Source organism: Barbus barbus (assembly GCF_936440315.1).
Source record: "Barbus barbus genome assembly, chromosome: 2".
Taxonomy (NCBI): domain Eukaryota; kingdom Metazoa; phylum Chordata; class Actinopteri; order Cypriniformes; family Cyprinidae; genus Barbus; species Barbus barbus.
In genome coordinates, this window is record NC_136730.1 from 6,956,385 (window position 1) to 6,983,199 (window position 26,815).

The 26,815-nt window shown below is 37.5% G+C and overlaps 4 protein-coding genes across 12 annotated transcripts; 2 read left to right on the forward strand and 2 right to left on the reverse strand.

The window, feature by feature from the left end:
• The first annotated feature begins 2,965 nt into the window (after window positions 1-2,965).
• On the forward strand, window positions 2,966-11,802 carry LOC306884585 (erythropoietin-like). Of its 2 annotated transcripts, none has more exons than XM_079440569.1 (5): window positions 2,966-3,283; window positions 7,907-8,037; window positions 8,871-8,957; window positions 9,078-9,242; window positions 10,559-11,802. In XM_079440569.1, the coding sequence occupies exons 1-5, from the start codon at window positions 3,271-3,273 to the stop codon at window positions 10,709-10,711; spliced, it is 549 nt and encodes a 182-aa protein (XP_079296695.1). In that variant the 5' UTR covers window positions 2,966-3,270; the 3' UTR covers window positions 10,712-11,802. The 2 variants fall into 2 exon arrangements, with proteins under 2 accessions (XP_079296695.1, XP_079296694.1); XM_079440568.1 differs by lacking the exon at window positions 2,966-3,283 and adding an exon at window positions 3,391-3,765.
• On the reverse strand, window positions 10,096-13,653 carry LOC306884595 (ribonuclease P protein subunit p20-like; the record flags this gene model as incomplete). 6 transcript variants are annotated; one of them, XR_013785456.1, is made up of 4 exons in its annotated part: window positions 10,096-10,936; window positions 11,112-11,196; window positions 12,551-12,996; window positions 13,551-13,653. XR_013785456.1 is itself a non-coding variant. In XM_079440589.1 (3 exons), the coding sequence occupies 2 exons, from the start codon at window positions 12,974-12,976 to the stop codon at window positions 11,164-11,166; spliced, it is 459 nt and encodes a 152-aa protein (XP_079296715.1). In that variant the 3' UTR covers window positions 11,037-11,163. The 6 variants fall into 6 exon arrangements, 2 of the variants coding, with proteins under 2 accessions (XP_079296715.1, XP_079296716.1); XR_013785459.1 differs by lacking the exon at window positions 13,551-13,653 and adding an exon at window positions 12,299-12,357 and having other exon boundaries at window positions 12,452-12,976; XR_013785457.1 differs by lacking the exon at window positions 13,551-13,653 and having other exon boundaries at window positions 12,452-12,976.
• Window positions 12,581-19,462, forward strand: LOC306884572 (N(6)-adenosine-methyltransferase subunit METTL3). Of its 3 annotated transcripts, XM_079440538.1 has the most exons (13): window positions 12,602-12,998; window positions 13,625-13,654; window positions 13,986-14,101; window positions 14,457-14,644; window positions 15,607-16,062; window positions 16,147-16,322; window positions 16,548-16,761; window positions 17,745-17,932; window positions 18,285-18,323; window positions 18,425-18,533; window positions 18,805-18,870; window positions 18,967-19,079; window positions 19,222-19,462. In XM_079440538.1, the coding sequence occupies exons 3-13, from the start codon at window positions 13,999-14,001 to the stop codon at window positions 19,331-19,333; spliced, it is 1,764 nt and encodes a 587-aa protein (XP_079296664.1). In that variant the 5' UTR covers window positions 12,602-12,998; window positions 13,625-13,654; window positions 13,986-13,998; the 3' UTR covers window positions 19,334-19,462. The 3 variants fall into 3 exon arrangements, with proteins under 3 accessions (XP_079296663.1, XP_079296664.1, XP_079296662.1); XM_079440537.1 differs by having other exon boundaries at window positions 12,581-13,654; XM_079440536.1 differs by lacking the exons at window positions 12,602-12,998; window positions 13,625-13,654 and adding an exon at window positions 13,869-13,891.
• On the reverse strand, window positions 19,447-21,651 carry LOC306884613 (uncharacterized protein C17orf114-like). The gene is made up of 2 exons (XM_079440625.1): window positions 21,562-21,651; window positions 19,447-21,049 (listed from the first exon to the last, which is right to left on the reverse strand). Exons 1-2 carry the CDS (start codon window positions 21,641-21,643, stop codon window positions 20,877-20,879), a joined length of 255 nt encoding a protein of 84 aa, XP_079296751.1. The 5' UTR covers window positions 21,644-21,651; the 3' UTR covers window positions 19,447-20,876.
• Window positions 21,652-26,815: the final 5,164 nt, after the last annotated feature.

Here is a 26,815-nt window from a genome sequence, read left to right on the forward strand (position 1 = left end):
CAGGGCAAACGATCTGAAAGAAAGCTTTACCCATTATTCAACTCAAGATTATTAATTCAGGATGCCTCTTATTCCGAAACAATAACTTCCGACAGGCCACCTTAGTGGCTCCGACCTCCCCGTCCCCTATTCTTTTATGAAAGTTTCCTGTCTTATGGCGCGCCACTGGACCTCAAACAAGGAGCCTGATCTGGCTCTCTTTCCATTCAGGAATCAAGAGAGTCATTCTCTATTTACTATGCAGATCTCCCTCTTATTGTCACTCGCTCTCTCTCCTCATCTCTGCATCGCCAGCTTCTGGATGTCTTTGTTTGCTAGTAAAAAGGGGAGGGTGTCCTTGGGTCTTCCTCCCACACATAACCCCCCTCTCTTTTCTAGTCATCCCAATTTCAATGACAGGGTCCAAGCCTCGGAGTCACTATGCCGAGACTCCCCCGCCCTCGCCCCCTCCCCAGCCATTACACATGTTCCACAGCACGTACCTTGTCTCTCTTTGCTCTCAGTTTGGCTCAGGCAGAGCAAACAGTAGTTTGATCAAACAAGGCGGCAAATGATTTAGAAAGATTTAGAGCCATGACAACAAACATGGTGTCTGTAGGCAATACAGAACTTGTCTACGTGTGTGCAAACGCCTTATTATTGTGATGTTTACTAAAACAGAGGAAATAATACACAGTGATACCCAAACAGTTTTTATAATTTTGTGAGCTGCAGAGCATGACATCTATCACAAAGAGTGTAAGCCATACAGAACTTGGCTATGTGTGTGTGCAACCAACTTAGAATTCTTATGTGTATTGAAACAGATGAAATAATATACAGTGATTGTCTAATATCTCTTGCAAACAGGTAAAAATATTAGAAGCAAATATAGAGAGATATTAGAAGTAAAACAGCAAAGAGGTTTGTGATGATATTTTATAAACAAGGAAAAAATATATTCTCATATCTGTGGAAGCATTTAAACAAATAGAGAGACTGTTTTATCGATTATCCTAAGAATTGAGAGGAGTTGGGCCTCATGAGTACATATATACTTGGAATCATATACATTGTACAACTGTTGCCCTAACAACCTCTATTCTGTCATGCTTCAACAAACAGACCTGAAAAAGCACGTGAAATGCATGTGCTGCACCTAAAAAATGTATTCTTCTGTTGATACACTAAAAGGAAACTTCTTTAAGACTGACTACTGAAACAAACATATATATCAGCTTAGTATTTTTGGCTGTAAGTTTTAACCTTTGTGCCTTAGACAAAATCCATAGAGATTCTCTCTTGTGAATGCCCTCTAGAGATGTATAGATAAACTTTATTGATCCTTGAGGGTAAATGAATTAGCTTTGAACTCTGTGCAATCTTTGTCTTCTCAGTGACTCAGTCTGATTTCCTGGATAGACTCACTTTACCTTCCTAGATTACACTATTTTGTGCCAATTACATTTAAACACATTTGAAGTGTAATATTCCTAATGCTATTTGTGACCCTGGACCACAAAACCAGTCATAATGCCCATGTTTTTGAAATTGTGATTTATAAATCGCCTGAAAGCTGAATAAATAAGCTTTCCATTGGTGTATGGTTTGTTAGGATGATATTTGTTCTATTTGGATAGGACAATATTTGGCTGAAATATAACTATCTGGGGGTGCGAAAAAATGTCCAAATCAAGTTCTTAGCAATGCATGTTACTAATAAAAAATTAAGTTTTTATATATTTATGGAAGGAAATTTACTAAATATCTTCATGGAACATGATCTTTACTTAATATCCTAATGATTTTTGGCATAAAATAAAAATGTATAATTTTGACCCATACAATGTATTGTTGGCTATTGCTACAAATATACCTGTGCTACTTATGACTGGTTTTGTGCTCCAGGGTCAAATTTGTCCATTTACCAGACAATATAAAGTAGTACTGATACATTTTCTCCTTAATTTTAGATTACACTTGAAAGAGCCAACATCTGAAACAGCTTCCAGAGATTCAAAATTTGGTCTACATTTAACATTTCAGTAAACTTTTCTGAAACAAACCTTTGTTTTTTTCTTAGTGTGAAGAACATTTTAATAATCTAAAGAACCGTTTTGCCACTATAAAGAACCTTTTGTGGAATGGAAAGGTTCCATGAATGTTAAAGGTTCTTTGTGAAACCAAAGATGCTGTTAAAGAACTTGTATGTATCATGGAGAGCAATGAAAGTAAACAGATTATGCGGTTCAGGGTGGTTCAGTGTTTAAGTTCCCCTGGTAATTAATTAATGTAAATAAGAAATAATACTCTAAACAAAATCTGTAAAAGGCCAAATATACATCATTTGAAGGAATTTCTCTGTATTTATTTTTTAAAGGTTTCACTAATATTTTGAATTTTACATTGCATTGCATTTTGGTTTAGAGTTAATATAAATGTCTGTAAAATTAATGGATGATGTCCCATGTACTTTTTTTTTTTTTTACAGTGAAGGGTAGAGTTCATGTGGTGGAGGGATGCTGGAATATGCTGCTAATAAAGTGACTGATGTATATATCCTTATTGTGATTAACTTTAACTTAATTTTATAGTTGCAAAATAACCTCTGAATGTTTTCTTTTTACCTGAAAGTTACCTATTTATACTTGCCTTTTAACATCTCTGAGGATAGTCCCCCTGGAGTAACTTGGGTGGTTGCAAAACCAAAGTATCCTTGTTGGCTTGAGATCTAAGGTGCAAGGTTACGAATGATATACAACCTGTTATCTATCTATATTTGTATGCACATATATTTAAACATGACCTAATTCTAAGTAATTTAAAGGTCTGTTGAATTAATGAATATGAAGAACTGCTTATCAAACCCTAAACAAAAGTACCAACCTGGGGTAGAAACAAGCATACAGGAACACAGTTATGAGTATTGTTTCTTTGTTGCCTCTCTTGTCTGGAAGTATACAGTGGAAAATGCAGTTACAAGATCATTGTAAATTGCCTTGAGAGGAAGCCGTCCTAACCCTTTTTGGTGCGCTATTTACTTTGAGAAAACAGATATTATGTGAGTAACAATGAAAGACTAATCCCATTCCAAAACAGGAAGTTGATCTGATAACTATCACGAGACTGTTATATTTGATTTTTATTTACAAAGCCATGGATTGAAAATAAATAAGCATTACGGAACCGATGAGTGCTGACAATACCTTAAAAAGCCTCGGTTGCAATTAATGGGCAATAGACGGAGCTATGGACGAAACGGAGAGGATCCTGTAAGGACTAGATTCTGAGATGCAGATAACCAGTGAGTAAATTAAACGGCCTCAGACTCTTTTTTTTTTTTTTTTTTTTTTTTTTTTCCCATTTTTCCCCTTGCTTTAAATCCCGTCTGAGGTTTAACATTTTGTAGCTGTCTCATGGGAGACGAGTCCACTCTCCACCTCTTGCTGAACATTAATGAGAGAGGTCCACCTTTTCTGCTTAATCGCGGTGCACTTTCGTGGAGTGAGGGGCAATTTACATTCATAGAAAGCTTGCCAATAGGGTGCTGCAAAGCCCAACGGATCGCAGTACGTGCCTCGTGGGAAGGGACGGTGTCATTGTATTTGATCGCTTGTGTGTCCCACAGAGTATACTTGGAAGCAGCGCGTAGGGCTGGATGCGTCTGTGCTCGAGCCTATCCATGTCTTTTGTGCCACCAGTTGAGCTGTCTTTGCGCGATATTTGTCATTTTTAACCATGTGTTTGAAAAATGCCAAGTTGTTTTGCGAATGTTTCACGGTTCAGGTAAGATACTTACGCTTTTATAAAACTGATTGTTACTGTCTTAACGTACATTTAGCAACACAAGTGGAAATTGCGTTTTTGTTGTAAAATTCATACTGGATGCAATAAATAGCAAGCAATAGGCTACGTTAAACGTTTAGTGTTTAAACCGCATACATTGAGAGGAGAGGCAAAATACAAACAGTTACAGATCATATTTTGACGCTGCGAAAGTGCGTGGGGTAGTTTATGACTGCAATTATAATATTGTGCATTTAAAAATAATAATGATAATATTAGTAATAAATTGATTTAAAACTTCGATTCCCATAGTGATCAGTCACATCACTTTTTAAAGGTATTATCGGCCAAGGAAGTTAGGCAGATTATTTTGAGCTTTCAGCATTACTTGCACTCTATTTGGGTTGGACTTTCCCATGCATGATCTGGCATCTTTATTAAGCATGAGTTTTACATTACAATGAGCGCTGACTCAGTGTAACATTGCTGCATCATCAAAAGTTGACAATGGACTAGTAATTTCTGTTCTGAAAACGATACAATGACTTTGCAGAAAAAGTCCAACACATGGCTTCTCCAATGATTTAACCTATAAGAAAAAAAATGCAATGAGAAACATTGTAGATCAGGTTTAATTGTAGGTTCCTGATTGAGCTCTTCTTTGTTGTGTTACTTTCTATAATTTCTATTGCCAAAATACGCTTAAAAAAACTTCAAATATCCTCTTTTATTGATGTAGTGGGTATGTGTTCACACAGTCAATGAATACATGCTGAAATGTATATTTTTAGGTCAAGGTCCTTGGTTTTACCAAGGATAAGACTTGCCAGTGTGACAGTGCTCTCTCTTGCAAGGCAAAAAATAGACTCTAGTTGTTGGCATTTAATGTTGGCACTTTCTCTGTTACCTTTAACATTGGCTAAGATCCTAACTTCAAGCCCTTAAAGTCATAGACACTCAGTGTAGTTGGCTGTTCCCTCTGCTGGAGACTAAGGCATGGGATATAGTATCTCCCCTCTTCCGGTTGCAATCATTTACTCATTCGGAGGGATAAGGTCAAGTTAATGCAAGGGTATGTCAGCATTCTTCACTGAATGACTTTGGGGTTGATTTTCTTAAAATCAACCTACTGCTTCTTGACTTTGAATCTGAGACCCTGCAAGTGAATAATTATATATTTTCATGGCCTAATGGTTGTAATTCAAGGTTTCACTCTTTTATATTTATATTATATAATTTATTATATGTTATAACTCAGTAAATAATGTACCATTCTAAAATTTGGGGATCAGTTAGTTTAAAAAAAAATCTTTAAAAATTATTATTTTTTTTTTACAATAATATTAAGTAGAACAACAAGTTTTTAACTGTGATTATAATAATCAGAAATGCATCAAATCATCAGCATATTAGATTGATTTCTAAAGGATCATGTGACACTGGATACTGGAGTAATGGCTACTGAAAATTCAGCTTTGTCATCATAGGAATAAATTACATTTCAAAGTATATTAAAAAATAAACCAGTTAATGATTCACAATATTACAGTTTTTACTATAGTTTTGATTAAATAAATGCAGTGTTGGTGAGCTTTTATGTTTTTGAGACTTCTCTCAAAAACATAAGTCTCACTGATCCCCAAACATTTGAACAGTAACTAAAACAAATGTATGTATGGGGGAAGGCAACAGCATCCATGCATGGTGGTCTCTAAGTGACCTTGTAGCTGGGTCACTGTGAGAGATGGAGATGGGGGCTGCCTGAAATAAATAGACCTCTATGCTCATATAATTAAATTACGTGACTGCGAAATGCTGGAGTCTTGGTCAGACGAATTATAGATCTAGTTCCTGGAAAAACTGTTAGAGATGGTCTGATTACATGGTGGACGTGCGTTCTGTAGCATTCAGTTCTTGGATTTTCGACCAGGTCATACTGTCAGCAGAACTTCTGTTGCCTTCATCACAAGACACCATTCTCTGCCAAGATCAGCAGTAAAGTGATTTGTCAAGCTGAGGCCAAAAGAGGAATCTCATCCGTTTGTCTCAAAGTCTAAAGAAAATTCTGATCATTGATGTTCTACACCAGGGGTGCCTAACCCTGTTCCTGGCGATCGACTGTCCTGCAAAGTTTAGCTCCAACTCTAATCAAACACACCTGCCTTTAATTTTCACACGATCCTGAAGACCTTAATTAGTTGCTTCAGTTGTGTTTGATTAGAGTTGGAGCTAAACTTTGCAAGACAGTCAATCGCCAGGAACAGGGTTGGGCACCCCTGTTCTACACTAAATTGTGACCCAACCTGGAGTTCTTCATAACATGTGCTCAACATCAGAGCATCTCCAGAGGGTACATCTGATAAGAGACTTATTGCGTCATAGCCAGCTAAAGATGAAAGACTGCATTCAAAATTTTCCAATAAGACATAAATGCTAGAATATCACATGACTAACTACATAGGATGAATACTTATTCCTGCTATACTTATCTGCCCTAAATATACACAAGTGTGGCTTAGGAAGCAATAGGAAGAAATTATAATTACCATTTGTTGCCACTGCAAATATGTATTTTTATCGTTTCATGACTCAGACCTTAGGTTTCACATAATCTGACATGCATGTGATAGAGGATTAGATGCTGCAGACCAGACATACACAAACACTCTTTCTGTGTTATCTGTCTCTTTATTCCAGATAGACAGAGGATTCAGCATTGTGTGGGTGTCTTTTTCTTTATGAATAGAATTTTTCTGCTTTTTTCAGGGCGTAATGTTGGTGACTGGTTTCCTGGTTATGATATTTGTTGGTTTTTAGTTGTTGTTTCTTTTACAGTTAATGCACATTCAGACAGAGAATGCAATAAAATGGTTATTTACAGCATGCACATGATGGAAAACTTTCATTTTTACAAATTGAGACATCTTAATGTTGTATAGCAACAAAGAACAAGAAGAGTGGCACTTCATATTTTAACTGGAAATCATTGAATCTAAAGACCAGGTCACACCAAAGATGATAACTGTAACTATAAATATTTAATAATGGCTCTTATTCTATGAGAATAGTGAAGTTCACACCATAACTATAATGATAACGACACAGAAGAACAACATCATTTGAATCACTTTCAAAATGATTTTTAGCTGATGCATGATAAAATATTAAGCCAGTCAGAATCCACCATGCAGCTTGAGCGTTGAAAGCAACAGATTTGACTGACATAACTGAAGCATGTCCATATAACAAGCAGAACATTTTCGTGCATTGGTGTGGATGTTAATATAGTTACTGTTATGTTTGTAGTTATCATTTCTTGATGTGAACATGTCTGAAGACAAAAGATAGTATAGGGCTGCATGAACCGATGCTGGAATACAGATAGGATGGTTGAGTTACAGTTTCTGTGTTCATCTATTGGCTAGGAAAGGTGTAGTTCAAGTGCCAGGTGAGCAGAAGTACTTCATATTAATACAAAATCACTTCATGCATTTCTTTACCTAAACGTAGCAGTGCTCCACCTTGTGGCAAGTCTTGTTACCATCCGTTAATAGCACATTTGCTTTAGTCTCTTTAAGATCACATCAAAGTCAGGTTTGTTGTTACTTTTAAGTATTAAGTGGTATTGTATTTAGTGAGTATATACGCCCGTAATTATTTGATAATGTCAAACTGATATCAAGTACAACCCCTGTGTTATTAAACATAAAGCATAATTAAACTTTAATTACAAATTAAACTAATGTAATATTTGTTCAATTATGACTCAAAGCAATTCATTGTTTTTTATTTATGAACATTTAAATATTTTATATTGAACTATTTTATTCATAATACACTTCCTTTTAATTTTGTACAATATTGTTAATATTTGTTTCTCTTATATTTGTTGTATTGCATTTAAATGTCTTGAAGTCACTGCTGTGTCTGTATAAAAATGACTATGGTAGGAAGGGGGTTTGGAGAGTGGGCTTTGTTAAATCTGATAGCCTGTGGGAAGAACCCATTCTGGTTGTCTTGGCTTGAGTGCTGCTAGTCTCTTGCCAGATAGTAGCAGTGTAAAAGTCTTTTTTTTTTTTTAAATCTCATCCAAAGTATGAATTTGTTTTAAACTGATCTTCATTTCTTCTATGCGTGCCAGGACTCTTTGCCTTACTGCTGATGGTGCTGGAGTGGACCCGTCCAGGCCTGTCCTCCCCATTACGCCCCATCTGTGACCGGCGCGTCCTCGACCATTTCATTAAGGAGGCTTGGGATGCAGAGGCTGCTATGGTGAGAGACATACACATAATGGCTGAAGCTGTAATTTTATAAACGCGTTTCATTGTAATTCCAAGCCATTTTCTTGCATTTCATCTGTGCAGTTCTTTAATCTTACGCATGCATCAGGCAAACATCTTTGCAGTGTCAAGTTAACATTTACATACATTTACATTTAGTCATTTAGCAGACACTTTTATCCAAAACGACTTACAAATGAGGACAGTTAACATTAACATGTGTTAACGTGCAATCTGTCCTCTTCCTGTGTGCCCTCTCCCAACTGTTTTTGAAAACTAATGTGCTTTGTGAAGAACTCCTTACCCACTGAATATCACATGACTTTGAAATAAGGTTAAGCTGGAAAATGACAGTTGTCTTCTGTAGAGCTGCTTTATAGCTGAATTTCATAAATGATGAACTCTGCAACACTGTTACTGAAATGAATTGAATTTAAATGAATTGAAAATAATGACACTGTTGCCTTCTGTAGTTCTGCTTATAGCTGAATTAAGCTCGTTTCATATTTTGATTAACTTTGCACAAGCTGAATCGACATTTAACTCACTTGAGCTGAATACTGATAATTCAATAGTTGAATTATGTTTAATGAGCTTTGCTATTACTTACACTGTCACTGAACTAAGCTGAATCAAAACTGAACTAAACTGAGCTGAATAATGATGCTGTTGTCTTTTTGGTGCTGCTTTACAGCTTAAATTGTATTGGTTTCATAATTTAAGGGGTTTGCGACATTAATACTGTTATTTTCTTGTGCAGTACTGTGATTTTTCCTTTGAAATGCTGTATTAATACATGCGACTTAAATGTTTTTGCTATTGCAGAGAGCGTGTAAGGATGCTTGCATCATTGCAACAAACTTCTCTGTTCCTCTGACAAGAGTTGATTTTGATGTCTGGGAAGCAATGAATGTAAGATGTCCTGCATGTTCCTGCTGTAAAGATTGTAATATAATATAGATGAAAACCTTGAATTAATAAATAATGTGGTTAACGTATTCCTTTATGAATATATTCTGTATGTCACTTCAGATAGAGGAGCAAGCTCGGGAGGTCCAGTCAGGCCTACACGTGCTGAACGAGGCCATCAGCTCATTACAGGCATCTAATCAGACTGACGTGCTGCAGTCCCACATAGATGCCAGTATTAGCAACATTGCCAGCATCAGACAAGTGCTGCGAAGTCTCAGCATACCGGTGAGATGCACAGGTCTCTTGGAGAAAGAGAAGTCTCTTAGGCTTGCCAGGGCTGCAGTTATTTGATCAAAATAGATTAAAAACGGTTATGTTGTGAAATGTTATTACAGTTGAAATAACTGTTTTCCATTTTAATATTTTTTAAAATGTTATTTATTATGTTTTGGCAAAGCTGAATTTTCAGCAGTCATTACTCCTGTCTTCAGTGTCACATGATCCTTCAGAAATCATTCGAATATGCTTATTTGTAACATTTCTTAATGTTGAAAACACATATGCTGCTTTCTAGGTTCCTTGTAACTTTGTGTTCTTGTTGAGTAAACTTTTGAACCATTGTTGTTTTGGAACTACGTTATTCATTAGCATAATGGTTAAGAATATACACTTAGAACCGAATTTATATATACACGCATGCATTTGGCAGACCCTTTATCCAAAGCAAGTGTACAGTGCATTTAAGCTGTACATTTCATTCAATATACGTAAATTACATCAGCTTATTTGTTTTCTGAGAATCAAACCCTGTGACCATCATGCTCTACCACTCAAGCTACAGGAACAGGAAAATGGATGTTATGCTAATCAAGTGTAGTGTACTAAAAACTTGTCAACTTCAGGAAGAAAGCGTGTTCGTCACTTTACAGTGATTATGTCATTGTGTCGCAGTGCTAGATAAAAACAAGCAGCGCCTATAAAACTACACTCTCAGCTTAAAAAAATAGAGTCCAATGTTAATATGAAGGAATTTTCTGTATTGAAAAGTATTTTCCCATGTTTTGAAGTTAAGCAATTTTATTGTGTTGTGTTAAAGGAATAGTTCACCCAAAAATGAAAATATGCTCAGGACATCAATGACACAGATGAGTTTGTTTCTTTATTGGAACAGATTTGGATAAATTTTTGCATTACATCACTTTACATTTAGTCATTTGGCAGACGCTTTTATCCTTTCTCACCATTGGATCCTCTGTATAAAATCCTCTGATAAAACCCCATTCACTGCAGAGGATTTACTGGTGAGTAAGTGATATAATGCTGAGTTCCGATGAGGTCTGAGATTTGAGTACATTTTCAACAAATTAAAATTTTTGTGTTAAGCAAAATGAAAGGAATGCTCTGAAACTTAATGGAAAATGTTCCAGCAGAAAATTACCAATAGTTTTCTGTTTTTCTACAGAGTTTTTCTTCCAGTCGGTACAGAGACGTTATTCAGAATTTAAAAGCATGAATATGAGTGTCTGATATGTAAAGCTGTTACACAGTATTAGTTACACTGCATTATTACATTCTTTAACCCATTTACTTCTGTCTCTCAGGAATATGCACCTCCTACCAGTGGTGGTGAAGACAAGGAGATGCAGACAGTATCCTCGATCTCAGAGCTGTTTCAGGTCCACATCAACTTCCTGCGGGGAAAAGTGCATCTTCTGCTTGCCAATGCACCTGTCTGCCATCAAGGTGTCAGCTGATAGACAATTTTGAGCAAGGGCCAAACTAATTGGAGCTCCTCAAATCAGGAGGCAGGATATGGGCTACTACAAAGGATACGTTGCCGAGATTTTAATGGCTGAGAGTTGTAGCACTTTGAAAGATTTACTCACAAAAGGAAAAGAAGACATCCCCCAAAATGCCAAGCACCCCCTTTGGCTGTCTTCTCTCTCTGTGTTGAGTATTTGCAGACCCACCTGCGTTACCTGGCAAAAATCAACCAGACGCAATCATGAAATCACTCCTCTTTCCCCAAATGACTGTTGGCACTTGCCCAGCTGAACTGGGAAGGTTTATCTGGGACTTTTTAAGTGTTTTGTATTGCTTATGAAATTGTCATTATTTATATAGATGATACTTCTTAGAGCTGGAATCACTTGCTTTTGCAGGTTCTTTTCTGAAGCTATTCAAGTGAAGACCTTTCTTCCTCCATTTACTGTGGCCTCAAGCACCTCCAAACATTGAACTGTTGATAGAGAAGTCTATTTATCAATATTAAATATGCACTGTAGGTTTTATATTCATTTCAGTGTTACGTTTGTGTGTGTATGAATGTGTGTGACTTTTGTGAATGCTGCAGGGAATGTTTCAAGCGTCGGGGAGGAAGGTTGTAATGCTGAATTCGTACGGGTCAGTTGGGGTGAACAGGAAGTAGGACTAGATTGCTGCTTGTGTCTGGGGAATTGGAAGCTTTCGTGAGAGCTGATGGGGCTCTGTGTTAGCTCATGTCTGAATTACGCGTTCTTGTGCAGATAACGTCGCTGCCAGGAAAAATATTGATTAGTGTGTGTATGACGAACATCCTGGCCTGCTTCCACTTCATGCACGACGCTGCATATTTGCCTTTGGGAAATGATCGTAAGGTTGACATTTTGTTTCTCTTTTTATCTTGTGTTTTTCGTAAATAGCCTGTTTTTTTACATCTGTCAATCAGTCTCTTGTCTAGATGCAACAAAGTATGTCTGTAGATGTTTTTTCCTGTTGTTTTGCTGTTGTGTGGTTCTTTAATCACAATGTCATTCGGTATTCAAATACAAAGTATTATTCTTAGCTAAAAAAAAAATAGAACTGTAAAAACAAGGAGAGACGAAGTTTTTCTTTTTGTCTTATGAAAGTATCTCTGCTGAGAATGTCAATACACTGTTCAAATTCAACCTTGCTAACCTTGCTAACATGCCATCTCCATTTCCCACTCAGAAAGTATATTACCATTTTTATGGCATCTGTGCCCCATATAATAGCCACACACTTGTTGAAAGCAGACCCTTGTCAAATCTGTCATTATTACCCAATAGTATTTTACAGAGGAAAAATATGTATTATTCTTAAGTTATAACATTAATGTTAAATAATATAATAAATAATGTTATTTACTACTATTAAATAATATATGTAAAATAATTTATCCTTAAAATAGACTATAACTATAAACACAGAAAGAGGAAAACAGCAGGTAGGTCTAACAATGTGTTTTTACTTTCCATTTAACTAAGCTTTAAATAACAACTGATGCATGATCTTCTGGTTACAAGTTCACTATACAAGAGAAAACAAGTACATAAACTTACTTCTGTTTCTGAAGGTGGGAAAAACATATGATCTGGCACATTTCCTTTCTACATTGTTTCTCAAATGAAACATTCAAGAACACCACAGAAATTAATTAAATTAGCTTCAGGCTGAACCAGAATAGAAGTCATACCAAATAAAACAGACATTACCTTTAAACCACGAATATTACATTAATGTATATGGAGTCTTTTAAGTAATCATTTGTTGAGTTAATACTAATACTGGCTCTAGGGGTTGGGATAAAACACCTTGATGTGTATTGCTGAGTTATTACGGGTGCGCGTCAGCGGCTCCCCCGCCTCATCCGGGTCATCGGGTTCCAGGTCATCTATGAGCTCTACGGTAGATGTGTTGGCCGCTAGCTGCAGCGCACCCTGGCTGGACGTCTGGAGCTGCAGGGCGATGTTAATGGCCCGGTTGATGGCCAGTCCCAGACCGTGGATGCAGATTTCCCTATGAGCGTCCAGAAGTTTCTGACACCTCGCCAGCTGGGCTTTGAAGTCTGTTTTCATGTTGACATAGACGTCGTTCCGTCGTTTGGGCAGTTTGCGAGGCAGACGCTTGCGGAGGGTGTACTCCATCGGGTCCATCTCAAGGGTAGAGCCCTCTGGGGTGGGCAGCACCATCGTGTTGTGGGGTACAGAAGCGGACACCGGGCTGCGTGGCTCGGCCATATTAATTCACTGGAAAAGCACTGTACGTTACCAAAAGAACAAGACATCGTTAATCAACGTTTAATGATGATCCGGGGGGTTTTCAGCGAGTGAAAATGACACACAGCAGACCTGTGTAACATTACACTCATAAATGTTCTAAATTGGCACTAGCAACTAAATATATTCACTTATTCATTATGTTTCCATAGCAATTGGAACAAAACTGCAAAATTAATGGCAACTGATTCATTAGTCTTTTTGATTCACTTAAAAGAACCGACTCATATGAGTCAATCGCTTCCGGAATCGAACTACAACAGTGTTATTGATTCGTTAAAAAGAACCGACTCATCATGTGAGTCATCGTTCATGAATCGTTATACACCGGTCGATCGCGCTGTTTGTTTCACTCTACATCTGGAGTTAAACAGGAATAAATTAAATACTATTACTGTTTTTCGTTCCATAAACATTCGGTGCTGGCATTTTTAATGGAACCTGTTTTCGTTCCCTTGAAACAAAGCCATTACCATCATTATCGATATGCTACATTCATTTATATAATATTTTTGTTTCTGAGCGTGTGTAGTACCTTGAATTAGATGAGCTTGTTTTTCGGCTGTATTATAACTAGCTGGTTTGTCTTCTCTCCCCATGTACCGGAAGACCTCTCGCTTACACAGGAACTGATACCTAGTAAGCCGCTCTGTTTGATTACATAATACATACTGCTTTATTCTTGGATGAAACATTTTTACATTTTGTATATTATATAATTATAAATTAATCTCAATAAAAAAATCACAATAAAATAAACTGTGTCTGTGTGTCAGTGTCAATTTAAAAGTGAGCATAGCTAAAATGGACAATCATAGCGTCATGAGAGTCTTTTATTTTGAAATTCACTCAGTTTAGCGGTGTTGTGTGTATGGAGTACGTTCACTCAGCGCTGGATTACTATAAGCGAACTGAACTGTATGAAATATCTGTTTAATTTGTCTGTTTTTTAAATTCATTGTTTATCTAGTTTCATTCAAGCCATGTCAGACACATGGAGTCACATCCAGGCGCACAAAAAGCAGCTGGATTCCCTGCGAGAGAGGCTGCAGAGGAGAAGAAAAGACACAACTCAACTGGGCATCGGTGTGTTGATAAACTAGGAGATCTGCAAATTTATTAACTGTAACATAAATGGCATTTGATTTATTTGTTTAAAAAAAAATACTACCTGGATATGTAATGAGAGTCGCCATTACAAACCATGTTGCTCATACACTCAGCATTATTTGCTTGATATCAAATGCTGAATATAGAGACCCCGCAGGATTCTGTCAGAAGTGTGGCATCATGATGCTGAAACTGTAACTTTAAATGCATGCCAAAGGAAGAATGCATCAGGTTTCAATCAGGTTTATTTTTTCAATAGTGATATTAGTGGGTCTATGGTGCCAACTACTGCATTTGCATTTTTCCAACAATTAATTGTGTTTTTTAACAGAGATTGGAGGTGTTGAGGGTGGGTCCGCAAGGAGCGACAGCCCTGGACCGGCGCTACAGAGTCCTCCGCAAGTGGAAGTTGAGCAGCCTCCAGATCCGGAACTAGAGAAGAGGCTGCTGGGATACCTGTCTGAACTGAGTCTTTCTCTCCCGATTGATTCCCTAGCTATCACCAACCAGCTAAACATAGTAAGATCTGTGTGCATGCTTGTGTACACTACCAGCCAAAAACCTGGACATATGTACTCATTATTACTTTCTCCCGCATTGGAGAAAAAATAGTAAAGTTGTTCAAACTGTGAAGTATATACACTATATTGCCAAAAGTATTGGATCATCCCCTTCTAATGAACATGTTTGGCTACTTTAGTAATTTCTATGAGTACAAATCTTAATGTTAAAGCATATAATGATATTCTAGGGAATTGTGTGCTTCTAATTTTATAGCAACAGTTTGGACAGGACCCTTTTCTATTCTAACATGACAGTGCCTCTGTGTTTAAGGCACGGTTCAAAAAGACATGATTGATTCAGTCAGTGTGGAAGAACTTGACTGGTCTGCAGAAAGCCAAGTCCTGATCCCAGTTGAACACCTCTGGTGTGACTTTATATGCAGACCTTGAGCCAAAAACTCATCACCAAACACCAATGACTTGTATAGATACTATAAGGACAAAAGTGTTGGGACACCCCCTTCTTTAGAACAGAAAAAGGCACTAACAAAACAAAGATGGAAACATAATTCATGTATTTAAAAATTGTATTTCCATCTCTGTTGCAACAGTTTCGGGCGCGTCTAAAATCACAGTACCCTTATGTACAAGTCATTGGTGTTTGGTGATGAGTTTTTGGCTCAAGGTCTGCATATAAAGACACACCAGAAGTGTTCAGCTGGACTTGGCTTTCTGCAGACCAGTCAAGTTCTTCCACACTGACTGAATCAATCATGTCTTTTAGAAATGACTAAAGTAGTCAAACATGTTCATTAGAAGGGGGTGACCCAATACTTTTGGCACTATAGTGTATAAGGACAATGTGAAACAAAAATTGTCACATTTATCTAAATGTATTGTGAATACTATAGAAATATTAATATCTATGTTCTGTCTTTCTGTCCTTCTCACTCTCCCTCATTTACAAATTTGGTTCAGTCTGAGTCTGTAGTTTCCCATGCCTGCATCCAAAGTCTCCTCCTCAAATTTTCTGCCCAAGAACTTATTGAAGTTCGTCAGCCGTCCATCACTGCCTCCTCATCCACTTCCTCCTCCACCCTTGTCACTTCAGTCGACCACACCAAACTATGGGCTATGATTGGCAGCACAGCCCAGCCACAGAGAACTGCCATTAAAAGAAAAGGAGATGACATCACCCATCAAAAAAGAGCCCCAGGCTCTTCCCCTTTGCTTCAAGCACCATCTTCACCTCCAAAAAAATCCTCTGCTTCACTGGGTCCTGCCTCGAACTCGCAGCTTACTGGATCCTCTGGGGTTGGAGGGGGCGGGCCTGAGAAAAAAGGGCGGAGCAACAAGGTGCAAGCATCTCATCTGGACATGGAGATTGAGAGTCTACTGAGCCAGCAGTCCACCAAGGAACAGCAAAGCAAAAAGGTATAATAATTAAGTTGCAAGTCAGTAAAAGCCTTGTGCATTTATGTGTATGTGGAGTCTGATGTATGTATACTGGTACCTCAGGTGAGCCAAGAGATCCTAGAGCTGTTAAACACCAGTTCGGCAAAGGAACAGTCAATTGTGGAGAAGTTTCGCTCACGAGGCAGAGCTCAAGTACAGGAGTTCTGTGATCATGGGACAAAAGAAGAGTGTGTGCAGTCGGGGGATACACCTCAGCCCTGCACCAAGTTGCACTTCAGGTCAGTTCACAAACACTATAAAAAATATAATTAAAATAAATAACCATATCAATAAGAAAAATAATAGTCTATGAGCTAACTACTAATAATTAGCAAATAGTATAATAAATAGTTAATAGTAATCATTTTTTATTATTGATTATGATAATATTATCTGAACATATTATAAACAAATAATTTTTCACTTTTAATTTGTTGAATTGTGTTATAATTTAACTTTCAAAGGCGAATCATCAACAAACACACAGACGAGAGCCTTGGTGACTGCTCCTTTCTGAATACTTGTTTCCACATGGACACTTGTAAATATGTGCACTATGAGATTGACAGCCCTCCTGAAGCAGAGGGTGACACATTGGGGCCCCAGGCAGGGGCCACTGAGCTTGGACTGCACTCCACTGTGGGAGACAGCAACGTTGGCATGTTGTTTCCTTCACAGGTAAAGTATTGTACGAATTGACCTGTTTCACAGCTTCTATTAAGGTATAATATACAATAATTGACTTGAAGCTGAAATTCACTGAAACCACTATAATATAGGAATAGGCATGGTCTCTTGGGTAAGGTTGCACCTCTTCGTAAGATCCTACTCCTTCTGGAAATGTAAAGTCCACATTAGAGGCTTAGTAACTACTAGCTAGCATGAAACCAACTCGGTACTTTATTCGGATGCACCATTCGTTCTTTAGGCAGAATATAGCTAATAGTTTATAACTTATAAGCTCTGGAAAGTTTTGCAAAGTCACATAATATGACTTGTACCCTCAGTGATCTAATAGCAGCCTTCAAATACTTGAGCAGAAGTTCTGTTGCAATGCTGTGAATGCTTAAATACATTTTCATTGTAATACAATACTACTTACTCATGAGTAAAGTAATGACATATATTATGATTGATTTCTTTGATTTGCACAACATGGACTGATGCCCACAAATACACTCTGAGTTTGTGTTGAAGAATTGCTAACAAAGTAATTCATTCACATAATGTTCTCTCTCAAATTATAAGCAAGTGTAATGTCAACATTATTCTTTATGTCTAAAGGATTTAAGTCTGCCAGGTTAAACAAGAGCTTACTGATGTAATTACACCTGGTTGGATGCTTCCGTTAATATTCAATGTGTATGTAGAGTTACATTTGAGCTATGTTTAATGGTGTAACGCAAAAGTAGAAGTAGTGTGTAAGTTGTATCTTACTCTTGTAACTATTCATCAAAAATAGTTTAAACTTATGTACAGCTGGTGAAACTGGCACTAGATGCGTTTCTGTCTTTTAATTGTCTTCTTTCATTCTCACATTTGCTGTCACTGTTCTTGTATTTGTCTACATATTCAAAAACAAATTTATATTAAAACTGTGATTGGCATTTTTATTTTGAGACATAACAGATATATGCCCTCTGACCTTGTCCCCTTCTCAGTGGATTTGCTGTGACATCCGTTATCTGGATGTGTCTATCCTGGGGAAGTTTGCAGTGGTGATGGCCGACCCGCCGTGGGACATTCACATGGAGCTTCCATATGGAACACTCACAGACGACGAGATGAGGAAACTCAACATTCCTATTCTGCAGGATGACGGTTTCCTCTTCCTCTGGGTGACAGGAAGGTAGGGGCTCTGGGGAACGACTGAACACAAAGCTTCTTAAGACCCTTTTATCTAAGTGTAATAAGATTTTGCATCACTTTTACCACACTGATGAATGTAAACCTAAATACAAAATGAAAATCATCTTGATTATATCACAGATGTTTTTGATATTCCAGAGTTACATTTTCCAAAAGCTTTTAACAACTTTGAACTTAATCTGTGTCTGAATACATTTTCCATTATCATATTCATGCCATAAGAAGAGGTATCTATGAATAAATGATCTGAAAAATTTAAAAGAGGTTATGTAATGCCGTCTTGGCAACAGTCCAAATGCAGGTCAACAATAGTTCATTTTCTGTCTTCGCAGAGCTATGGAGCTGGGCAGAGAGTGTCTAAGCTTATGGGGGTAGGTGATTTTACATGTGGAAAATGTAAAGTCATAGTGATCTCTTTAAGTATAACTAAATCAGTAAACTTAATCTTTTTTGTTTTCTGTCACTCAATTAGCTATGATCGTGTAGATGAGATTATCTGGGTGAAGACTAACCAGCTTCAGAGAATCATTCGTACTGGAAGGACTGGACATTGGTTGAATCATGGCAAAGAGCATTGCTTGGTATGTGTGAAAATATACACTACTGTTCGAAAGTTTGGGGTCAGTTATGGTCCCCAAGGCTGCATCTATTGAATTTTCAGCAGCCATTACTCCAGTCTTCAGTGTTACGTGATCCTTCATGCTAATAGTCTGATTTGGTGCTCAAGAAACATTTATTATTTGAAAACAGCTTAATGTTTTTGTGAATGTACATTATCCATTGTATATGTAAACTGAATATACATTATCCCCTACTTATATTCTCCTACTCTCTCTCTGTTTGTTTGTTCAGGTGGGAGTAAAAGGAAACCCACAAGGTTTTAACCGAGGCCTTGATTGCGATGTTATAGTGGCAGAGGTCAGTCATAACCATTATTACTGATAAAGCAGTGACGAATTTAAAAACAGTGATGATCAGTCCACTAAAAACATCTGTCATCTTTCTACACAAAAGGTCCGCTCCACTAGTCATAAACCAGATGAAATCTATGGAATGATTGAGCGTTTGTCACCGGGTACACGAAAGATTGAATTGTTTGGGAGACCACACAATGTGCAGCCTAACTGGTGAGTCAGACATTCAGGAACTTTTTTGATTTCCAAATCACTTACGTGGCTAATTGCACTTTTAAGTAATCCGATGTGCTGTTCTCTTTATTGCTAACTTGGTTGTTTTTTCTGATCTTTCGCACCCTGTTTTGTTTTCCAGGATAACTCTTGGTAATCAGTTGGACGGTATTCACCTTTTAGACCCTGAAGTAGTTGCACGTTTCAAGAAGCGCTACCCTGACGGAGTCATCTCCAAACCTAAAAACATGTGAGGACTGGGCTAGTGAGAGAATGTACAGCTATTGGTTGAACTCTGCCACAGGATTCACAAGTAAAAGAACAAATTTTTTATACCACTTTGCTTTTTTTTTTTTTCTTTAAATAAAAACACTGAACCACCTTTTTGTCGTCTTTCTATACAGACTGATTAGCGATTTCACAGGTAATTCTTTAAAGACAACTTTTTTTTGTTCGAATAGTATGAAAAAAGATTTTCTCTTTTTGAAAAACAGTTTTATTGTTGTTTTTTTGTTTTTTTACAATATCAGTAAAAGCAGCTGGACATGTGCTGATTTAATCCTATCATGATTTAGTTTGCTGTCTTTTTTACTTACAATTTTTTCATATAAAATTGATTTACACATTGCATACAAAACATACAAAAATATCTTTCATATTGTGATTTCAAAGGTGTAACAGTGTCTTGTGAATTCTGTTCTATTACTGGGTTAGAGTGTAAAAATCCACTTTTAACATTTAAAAAAACACTTGTTAATACATGTGCAAACAGCAAAGTGAAGAAGTCCAGACACACATCAATAGCATGTAAAACCTGTTTTTTTTTGTTGTTTTTTTTTCAAACATGTAACAGAAGCAACGAGTGGATCATGGCAAACATCTCCATTCTTTTGACTGGTTTTATACATGCAATAAGATGAAAACCTTACAATTTAGAAACTGGGCCATCTTCATGTTAATATATTAGTTGGTAAAATTGAACTTGCATAAAGTCCATAAAACAACCATCTTTTTAAAAACACTCCTCAAGCAAAATGAGTTTATGGTCAAGACATATTTCAAAAAGCCCTGAAATCTATACATAATAAAAATTAAATTAAAATTAGAGCTGTGTTGTGGACACTATGCTAATGGACCTTTATGCAGCTGCAGGGCAGAGAAAATGGCACTTGCATAGAAAGCAAAATATGCTTTAAAAAAATTCCTTTCTGTTAATGTGACAGAAAAAAAAACATTCTGTTGCTTTCACAGTACTCGCTGAATTTATGACCAGCAAGGCAAAGCGTGGTTGGTTGTATTAGGTAGACTGCTATTCATCAAAAATCCAACTGAACGAATTTATATCTGGCTCAAAAAGCCCAATTGCATTAAGATGTCAGTGTCTCAGCTAAAACCAGAATCCAGTTGAGATAATGTAGATGCATGTATAGCAGAGGCTGTGGAGGGCAAATGCTACAGGCTAGAAAAAAGCACTTACTGGTTATCATGTAAACATCACTCTTAAGAGCATTTCATATTATCCCTTTCACCAAATTACACTCAGCTGTACCATTTTACACTCATTGCTGTACCAAAATTCAGACACTTATCTTGACATTGTTTTTACAATGCATAGAGCTGACACTCATGAGTGTCCATGGGCATGCAAGGAGAGGCAAACTTCCATGCTGCTTGTTCCTAATGGCTCATTCTCAAGTTCCCTGCAAAAACTCTCCAATAAGGGACTTAAACTGGACTAGGGCTGTAAATCTGAAGTTTACTTTCAAGGATTCTCCAGAGACCGCCTGCAGAACAAAGTTAGTACGTGGCGTCCACTGCATTGATGTTACTATCCATCTGGTGTCTCAGTGAGAGCCGAGCTTTGTGGGAAAAATACGCCTGTGGGCAACTCAGACTGCTGCCGCTGTCCCCTTCACTGCCCCAGGAGGTAGTGGAACACAGCCGAGGTTTCACCTCTTCACTTGCTACTGCTGAATAACCAGAAAGGAAAACAATATAATTACCTCACTTCATAAAAAATATATAAATGTCACACCTCATAAAAATATAATAAATCTTATTTAAAAAATAAAATGTTAATGCACTTTGAAACATATATGCCATTTCAATTATTAAAGATTAAGGCCCGGTTTCACAGACAGGGTTTAGACTAAACCAGGATTAGGCCATAGTTCAATTAGGACATTTAAGTAGAAAAAAACATTTCTGGTGTGCATCTCGGGACAAAACAAACACACTGATATATTTTAAGACCAGTCAGTCACAGTGCAAGTTTATTTCAGCTGAATCAGCTCAGGCTTACATTTTAGTCTAGGACTAGGCTTAAGCCTTGTCTGTGAAACCAGGGGTATGTATATACCATGTAACAGAAGACACAGTTTTCACTGCTTGAAATTTTCATGTCAGCTTATCATTTGGCCAGATTATCAATTACCTTTCAGCTTTATCTGAAAAAGTTATAAAGTCTGAAAACATTACTTACCCGTCTCTGGAGGGCACTGTCTTTTGCACCTCTCCTTGCAGCGTCTGTAGAAAGGAAAGCACTGCAACATTTTTACACCCATATCAGCAGAGGGAGCTAAAGACAAGAGAAACGCCTGTTAGACAAGCCGACTCTGGCCAGACAGTGCTCTATATCAGCAATGCTAAATAACATTTCTAAACTAGCAAAGTGTCTATTGTTATCTGCCCTTTTGGTGCTTCTGTGGTTATTAAGGTAAACCCGCTGTTGTTTGTTCTGATTATTAGTTAAGCTATCTAAAAATTCTCCCCTTCAGTCTAATCCCATACAGCGACGTCAATGGGTAGACTGAACGGAGCCATCCGATCTAATAAATCCGTGATTGGGTATTACACGCCAGGTCAAGCTCCCTGATAGAGACGGGCAGTTTTGCCATGTTGGCGGTATTGAGAGCTCGGCTGGAAGTTTGTGAATCACTTTTGACAGCTGCTAAGCGTATTATTCATAATTCGTTTATAAACTGGTGTTTGAAGTGATTCATGCCCTGCAGTAGCTGAGTATGTGGGTTACAGAGTAGTTTACTAAGTGTATGACTTGGTTCATTTTCATCAGAAACCTAGCCAAAGACAAATACAAACATGTCATCTCAAGAGCTTTTTGTGACGAAGTGGTCTGTGCTTCTCTTATCACCTTTTGACCATAAAGCTGAATACATGCTGAATGGGATCATAAACTACAAGCTTGTGTAATAGGTCATGAGATCATAGTTGTCAGGCTTGAAATGTAAGTCATAACATTTGAAGAAGAAAAAAAATCAGGGCATGTTTTCCATGCAACTACATGTCGCCCTCACACATTAACACACAACACAAAAAAATGTTAGTACAACTGTTGTTACAGAACCATGTCACCACACGCCACTGTCGTTCATACATAACACTTTGTTCCTACCCATCCCCTCCCTTTTATTTCTGTTATGAACTCATAAATCAGAGGAGTTCTCTCATGCTATTATTCAGCTTCATTAATTTGCCTGAAGACAAAACGTGCAAAATTCTGAATATTAATTTTTAAAAGCTAAAAACACTACTGCTGATGTTTGAGTACCTAATGGCCAAACATTTAAAAAAAATGTCTTTTAGAAATCAATTGTGTTGAGAATTTTGTAAGTGTTGGAATAGCTCATTGTTGTGGAAAAATGAATATTTTCGAACAACATCCGTTCAGATCTGCCTGCAAACATATCAGCATGTTATGAGCACTTGTTTTGCTTTTTGATTTGAGTTTTAGCTTTATGGTCATTTGTAGATTTACATCTTCAGATCTTGATTAATTAAAGAGTCGAAATGATAAGAAGGAACTGCTTGGTTTAACTCAGTTTGTTTCATTTCAAGTTTCAAGCTTCTGCAAATGTCTTCTTTTCATTATAGGCATGAAGTTGCACCATTTGAGATTGCTGATAAAATTATTTGTGTTTGGTAAATTATGTAAAAATGATCTCTTCATAGCCTTCAATACTGCCTCAGATGGTTTGCATCAGTCATTGCATCAAACCATGAACCGCTGAGGTTTTGTGGAGAAAATTATGTCCCAAATATTTTCCAATACTGACGCTGAAAAGCAAAGGCAAATGTTATTCTTATTAACGTTCCCTTGGTTCTAATAAATGCATACACACGGGGAAGTCGTGGCCTAATGGTTGGCGAGTCGGACTCGTAATCGAAAGGTTGTGGGTTCGAGTCCCCGGCCGGCAGGGATTGTAGGTGGGGGGAGGGAATGTCCAGCGCTCTCTCCACCCTCAATACCACGACTGAGGTGCCCTTGAGCAAGGCACCGAACCCCCAACTGCTCCCCGGGCGCCGCAGCATGGCTGCCCACTGCTCCGGGTGTGTGTTCACAGTGTGTGTGTGTGTGTGTGTGTGCGCATTTGTTCACTACTCACTGCTGTGTGTGTGCACTTGGATGGGTTAAACGCAGAGCACCAATTTCGAGTATGGGTCACCATACTTGACAATACGTCACGACTAAAACGACTACACACACATTTCCGTCACTTCTTGTGCCAATCATATGCTATACATTTATCCATAACCATTCCTCTCGCTTCTTTCCTCCTCTCAGTCATTTTCATAACTCAAGCAAAACATAATTTATGTGGAAGCGCTCATCAGGGGAATTTAGATTCCATTCTTATTTCTTTGTGTGTTCGGTTTGTGTCGAAGTGGAAAAAGTGGATGAGGAGGCATAGGAACAGAGAAAATGTGGTGGTTTCTTTCCTCATGGTTTAAGTTTTGGCAAGATTCTTGCCCAGAGACCCAGAAATTATGTAAGTGAAATTATGAAGTGTACGATTTAGAGCTAAGTTGTTTACTAGTGATCTAGACATGCACTTATAAATGTACTACAAACAAGATCTTGTAAACGCATACACACACACACACACACACACACAGAAAATCCTCATAGGGTATGTAATCTAGATTTGTGTCCTAACATGATGACCTGCTCCATGTCATTTACCAAACATTGTGAGATGTGTTTGTGTATCAGTATTCCTGTGTTTAGTCTCTTATAGGTTAAGTACACTCTGGAGGACTGCTGCTTAAAACAGTTAAGTAATCTATAGTTACGATGCTTCATTCCACTTTACCTCCTCCTACATCCCCAGCCTCTTTTCTGAGAATAAGATACTGGCTATGCACACATTCAATTACACACCCTCAGAAACAAACCACGGCTGTCAGTTTCATTTCTCCTTAATTTAGAGCGCCACAGCATTTTTCCTGGAATTGCAGATTGTGAATTGCAGCAATGCATAGGCTGCATGCCTTTCCAATCATTTCAATCACACTGCCTTTTTCTCAACAAGCTTGTGTATTCAATAATGTCTTCAGCATAGTTAAAGGAGATAAGGATAACCTGTGAATTCCTTCTTCAAATCAATCCTGTAGGTCTAATACCAAATCTAAAACTGTGAGCTGTATCTGTATCCAAATCATAAATAATACCACTTTTTAGTATCAGTAGTTTTCAGTTTCATTCTCTTTATAATTATGTGTCTATAATTATAAGGGGCTGATGGCCCTTTTTTGGCGTCCTTTAAATAAAAATAGACTTTTGACGCTTGCATGTGATTTAGTGCTTGCAGGAAGTAGGCCTACGCTACATACATTTGAGTTTTGATGCTTTAAAAAGGTGTTCGAATCTCAAAGTGAGTTTTATGATTTTAGTTCTCGCTTGCTGCTCCCCCCACTCCAGCCTGGCTGCTCGCGCGCGCACACGCGCGCTCCCATTGAGACTTGCTATGTGTGTATGTGCAGTACGTGACGCTCGGGCACGCTGTGGTGTGACTGGGAAAAAGGGGGACGGCAAATGCATATCAATTAATTATGAAAGGATGTTTACAAGATCTCTTGTGATTTCCATATGCATGCAGAGAGGTTATTCGTGGTCCAGACGCATCATAACGTACAGAAAAGTACGTTACATAAAATCTCGGTGCAAGAGATCAGCCAGAGTTCAGAAGAAAAGTAAATCTGTTTACGCGAAAGCAGAGATACCTGAGCAGCTGAGCTTAACAACACCGTCATTGCTGTTAAGCAGTGTGCCAAGTGATGAATGAAAATCTAACGAGCAAATTGCCGTCTGAAGATTACAGGCTATTTGTTGATAGAAAATACTTGGAATGATTTATTGAAAAAATGTTTACTGTAAAAGTGTATTGTCCTGTTGGAAGCAATTACACTGTATGCTACAACCTATGGTCATTTGTTTGTTGCAGTTTTACAGTAAAATTGTGATTATTGTATGTTAAGCATATATTTTCATTAACATCTTAACAGGTTTTCTTGTTAAAATTACAAACTATTTTAACAACATATAGCCTATTTTCTTACCTGTAGCAACTTTGACATGAAATTGTTAGACACTCCCACTTCGACACACCTCCAGATTGTTTAACAACTTTATAGGACTTTACGAATTTAGTATTTACCTTGCATATGTGTATAATTCAGTGTGTACAGTTTTATACATAATATTAAATAGTCTAATCAATTGACTCACCGCTTGTTCTTTTGAGACGCACTTATACTGGCACTGTCACGCAAAGAATTCTTCAGATTCCAAGTGATAGTTGAAATGTTCTCTAACTCACTGACAGTTCATTGGCGATGACTGAACCCGTTCAGCAATGACAACATGGAAGGCTTCAGGTCTGAGCACACGGAATGTTCAGCTTTAAATAGCTTATCTGAGCAGCACGCCCTCCTCCTCTTTCTCCCCACCCTCCTCCTCCTCCTCCTTCTCTTTCACTCAGTAGCTTGCTTGTGTGCTGGCACGTCTCTAGTACAGCATGAGAAAAACATTCTCACTATTCAGGACCAATTCATTAAACTATTTATAATTTTCACACGTGCAAGATCTTGGGGTTCTCTTTTCCATTGCAACATGTCATATAGCCTAACTTAGACTTGAAATAAGTTTGACTCCTGGTTATGATATGTTGCTACTGGTAAATTATTTTTATTGTATCTACAACAACATGCATGATTAATTTAGTTAGTGGACATTTAAAAGAATGATTGGAAAACTCAAATGAAAGAGAGCAATCGATGAGATGGGATTATCATTTTTAAAAATCTTTTGTGCTGCAGTATAAGATTAAGGACAATGAACATTTTAGCATTCATGCATTAGTACTGGAAGCCATTGAGAAATTTCTCTCATGCTGTACTTCAAATTTTGTCCACAAGACCATTATTATTTTAATGTTTTAGATTTATCATAAGTGTTAAAGTGTTTAGAAGTTTTATTATTATTATTTCACATAATCAAAGTTTTATATTGTGTTTTATTGTAACCTTTTTTGTTAAACAGCAGTAGGGAGCATCCTAAACCCTCTGTTAAAAACCTGTTCCCCCATGTAAGGAAGAATGAACGTTTGTCAGGAGCATGAAATAGGATCTGATACCTCATATACAGTAAATTGAATGTTTGACTGCAGGCTGATTAATGAAATGGCGTTGTTGAGGTCAGATACCACACGATAAGAATAGCAACAGTTCAACCTTATCACAGAAGTGAGATGACACAATTAAGGTCATATTTAGTTGTGCATTATACATAGCGGGCATACAAAGAAGAACCCATGTTTATGCAAACAGATTATGGATCACTGCTTTTAGTTTTCCACTGACAAGCTAATGTAGGCTTAGTTATCTGTATACTATTGATACATTCCATTTGTTTTGCTTTCCATGAGCATTGTCTCTAA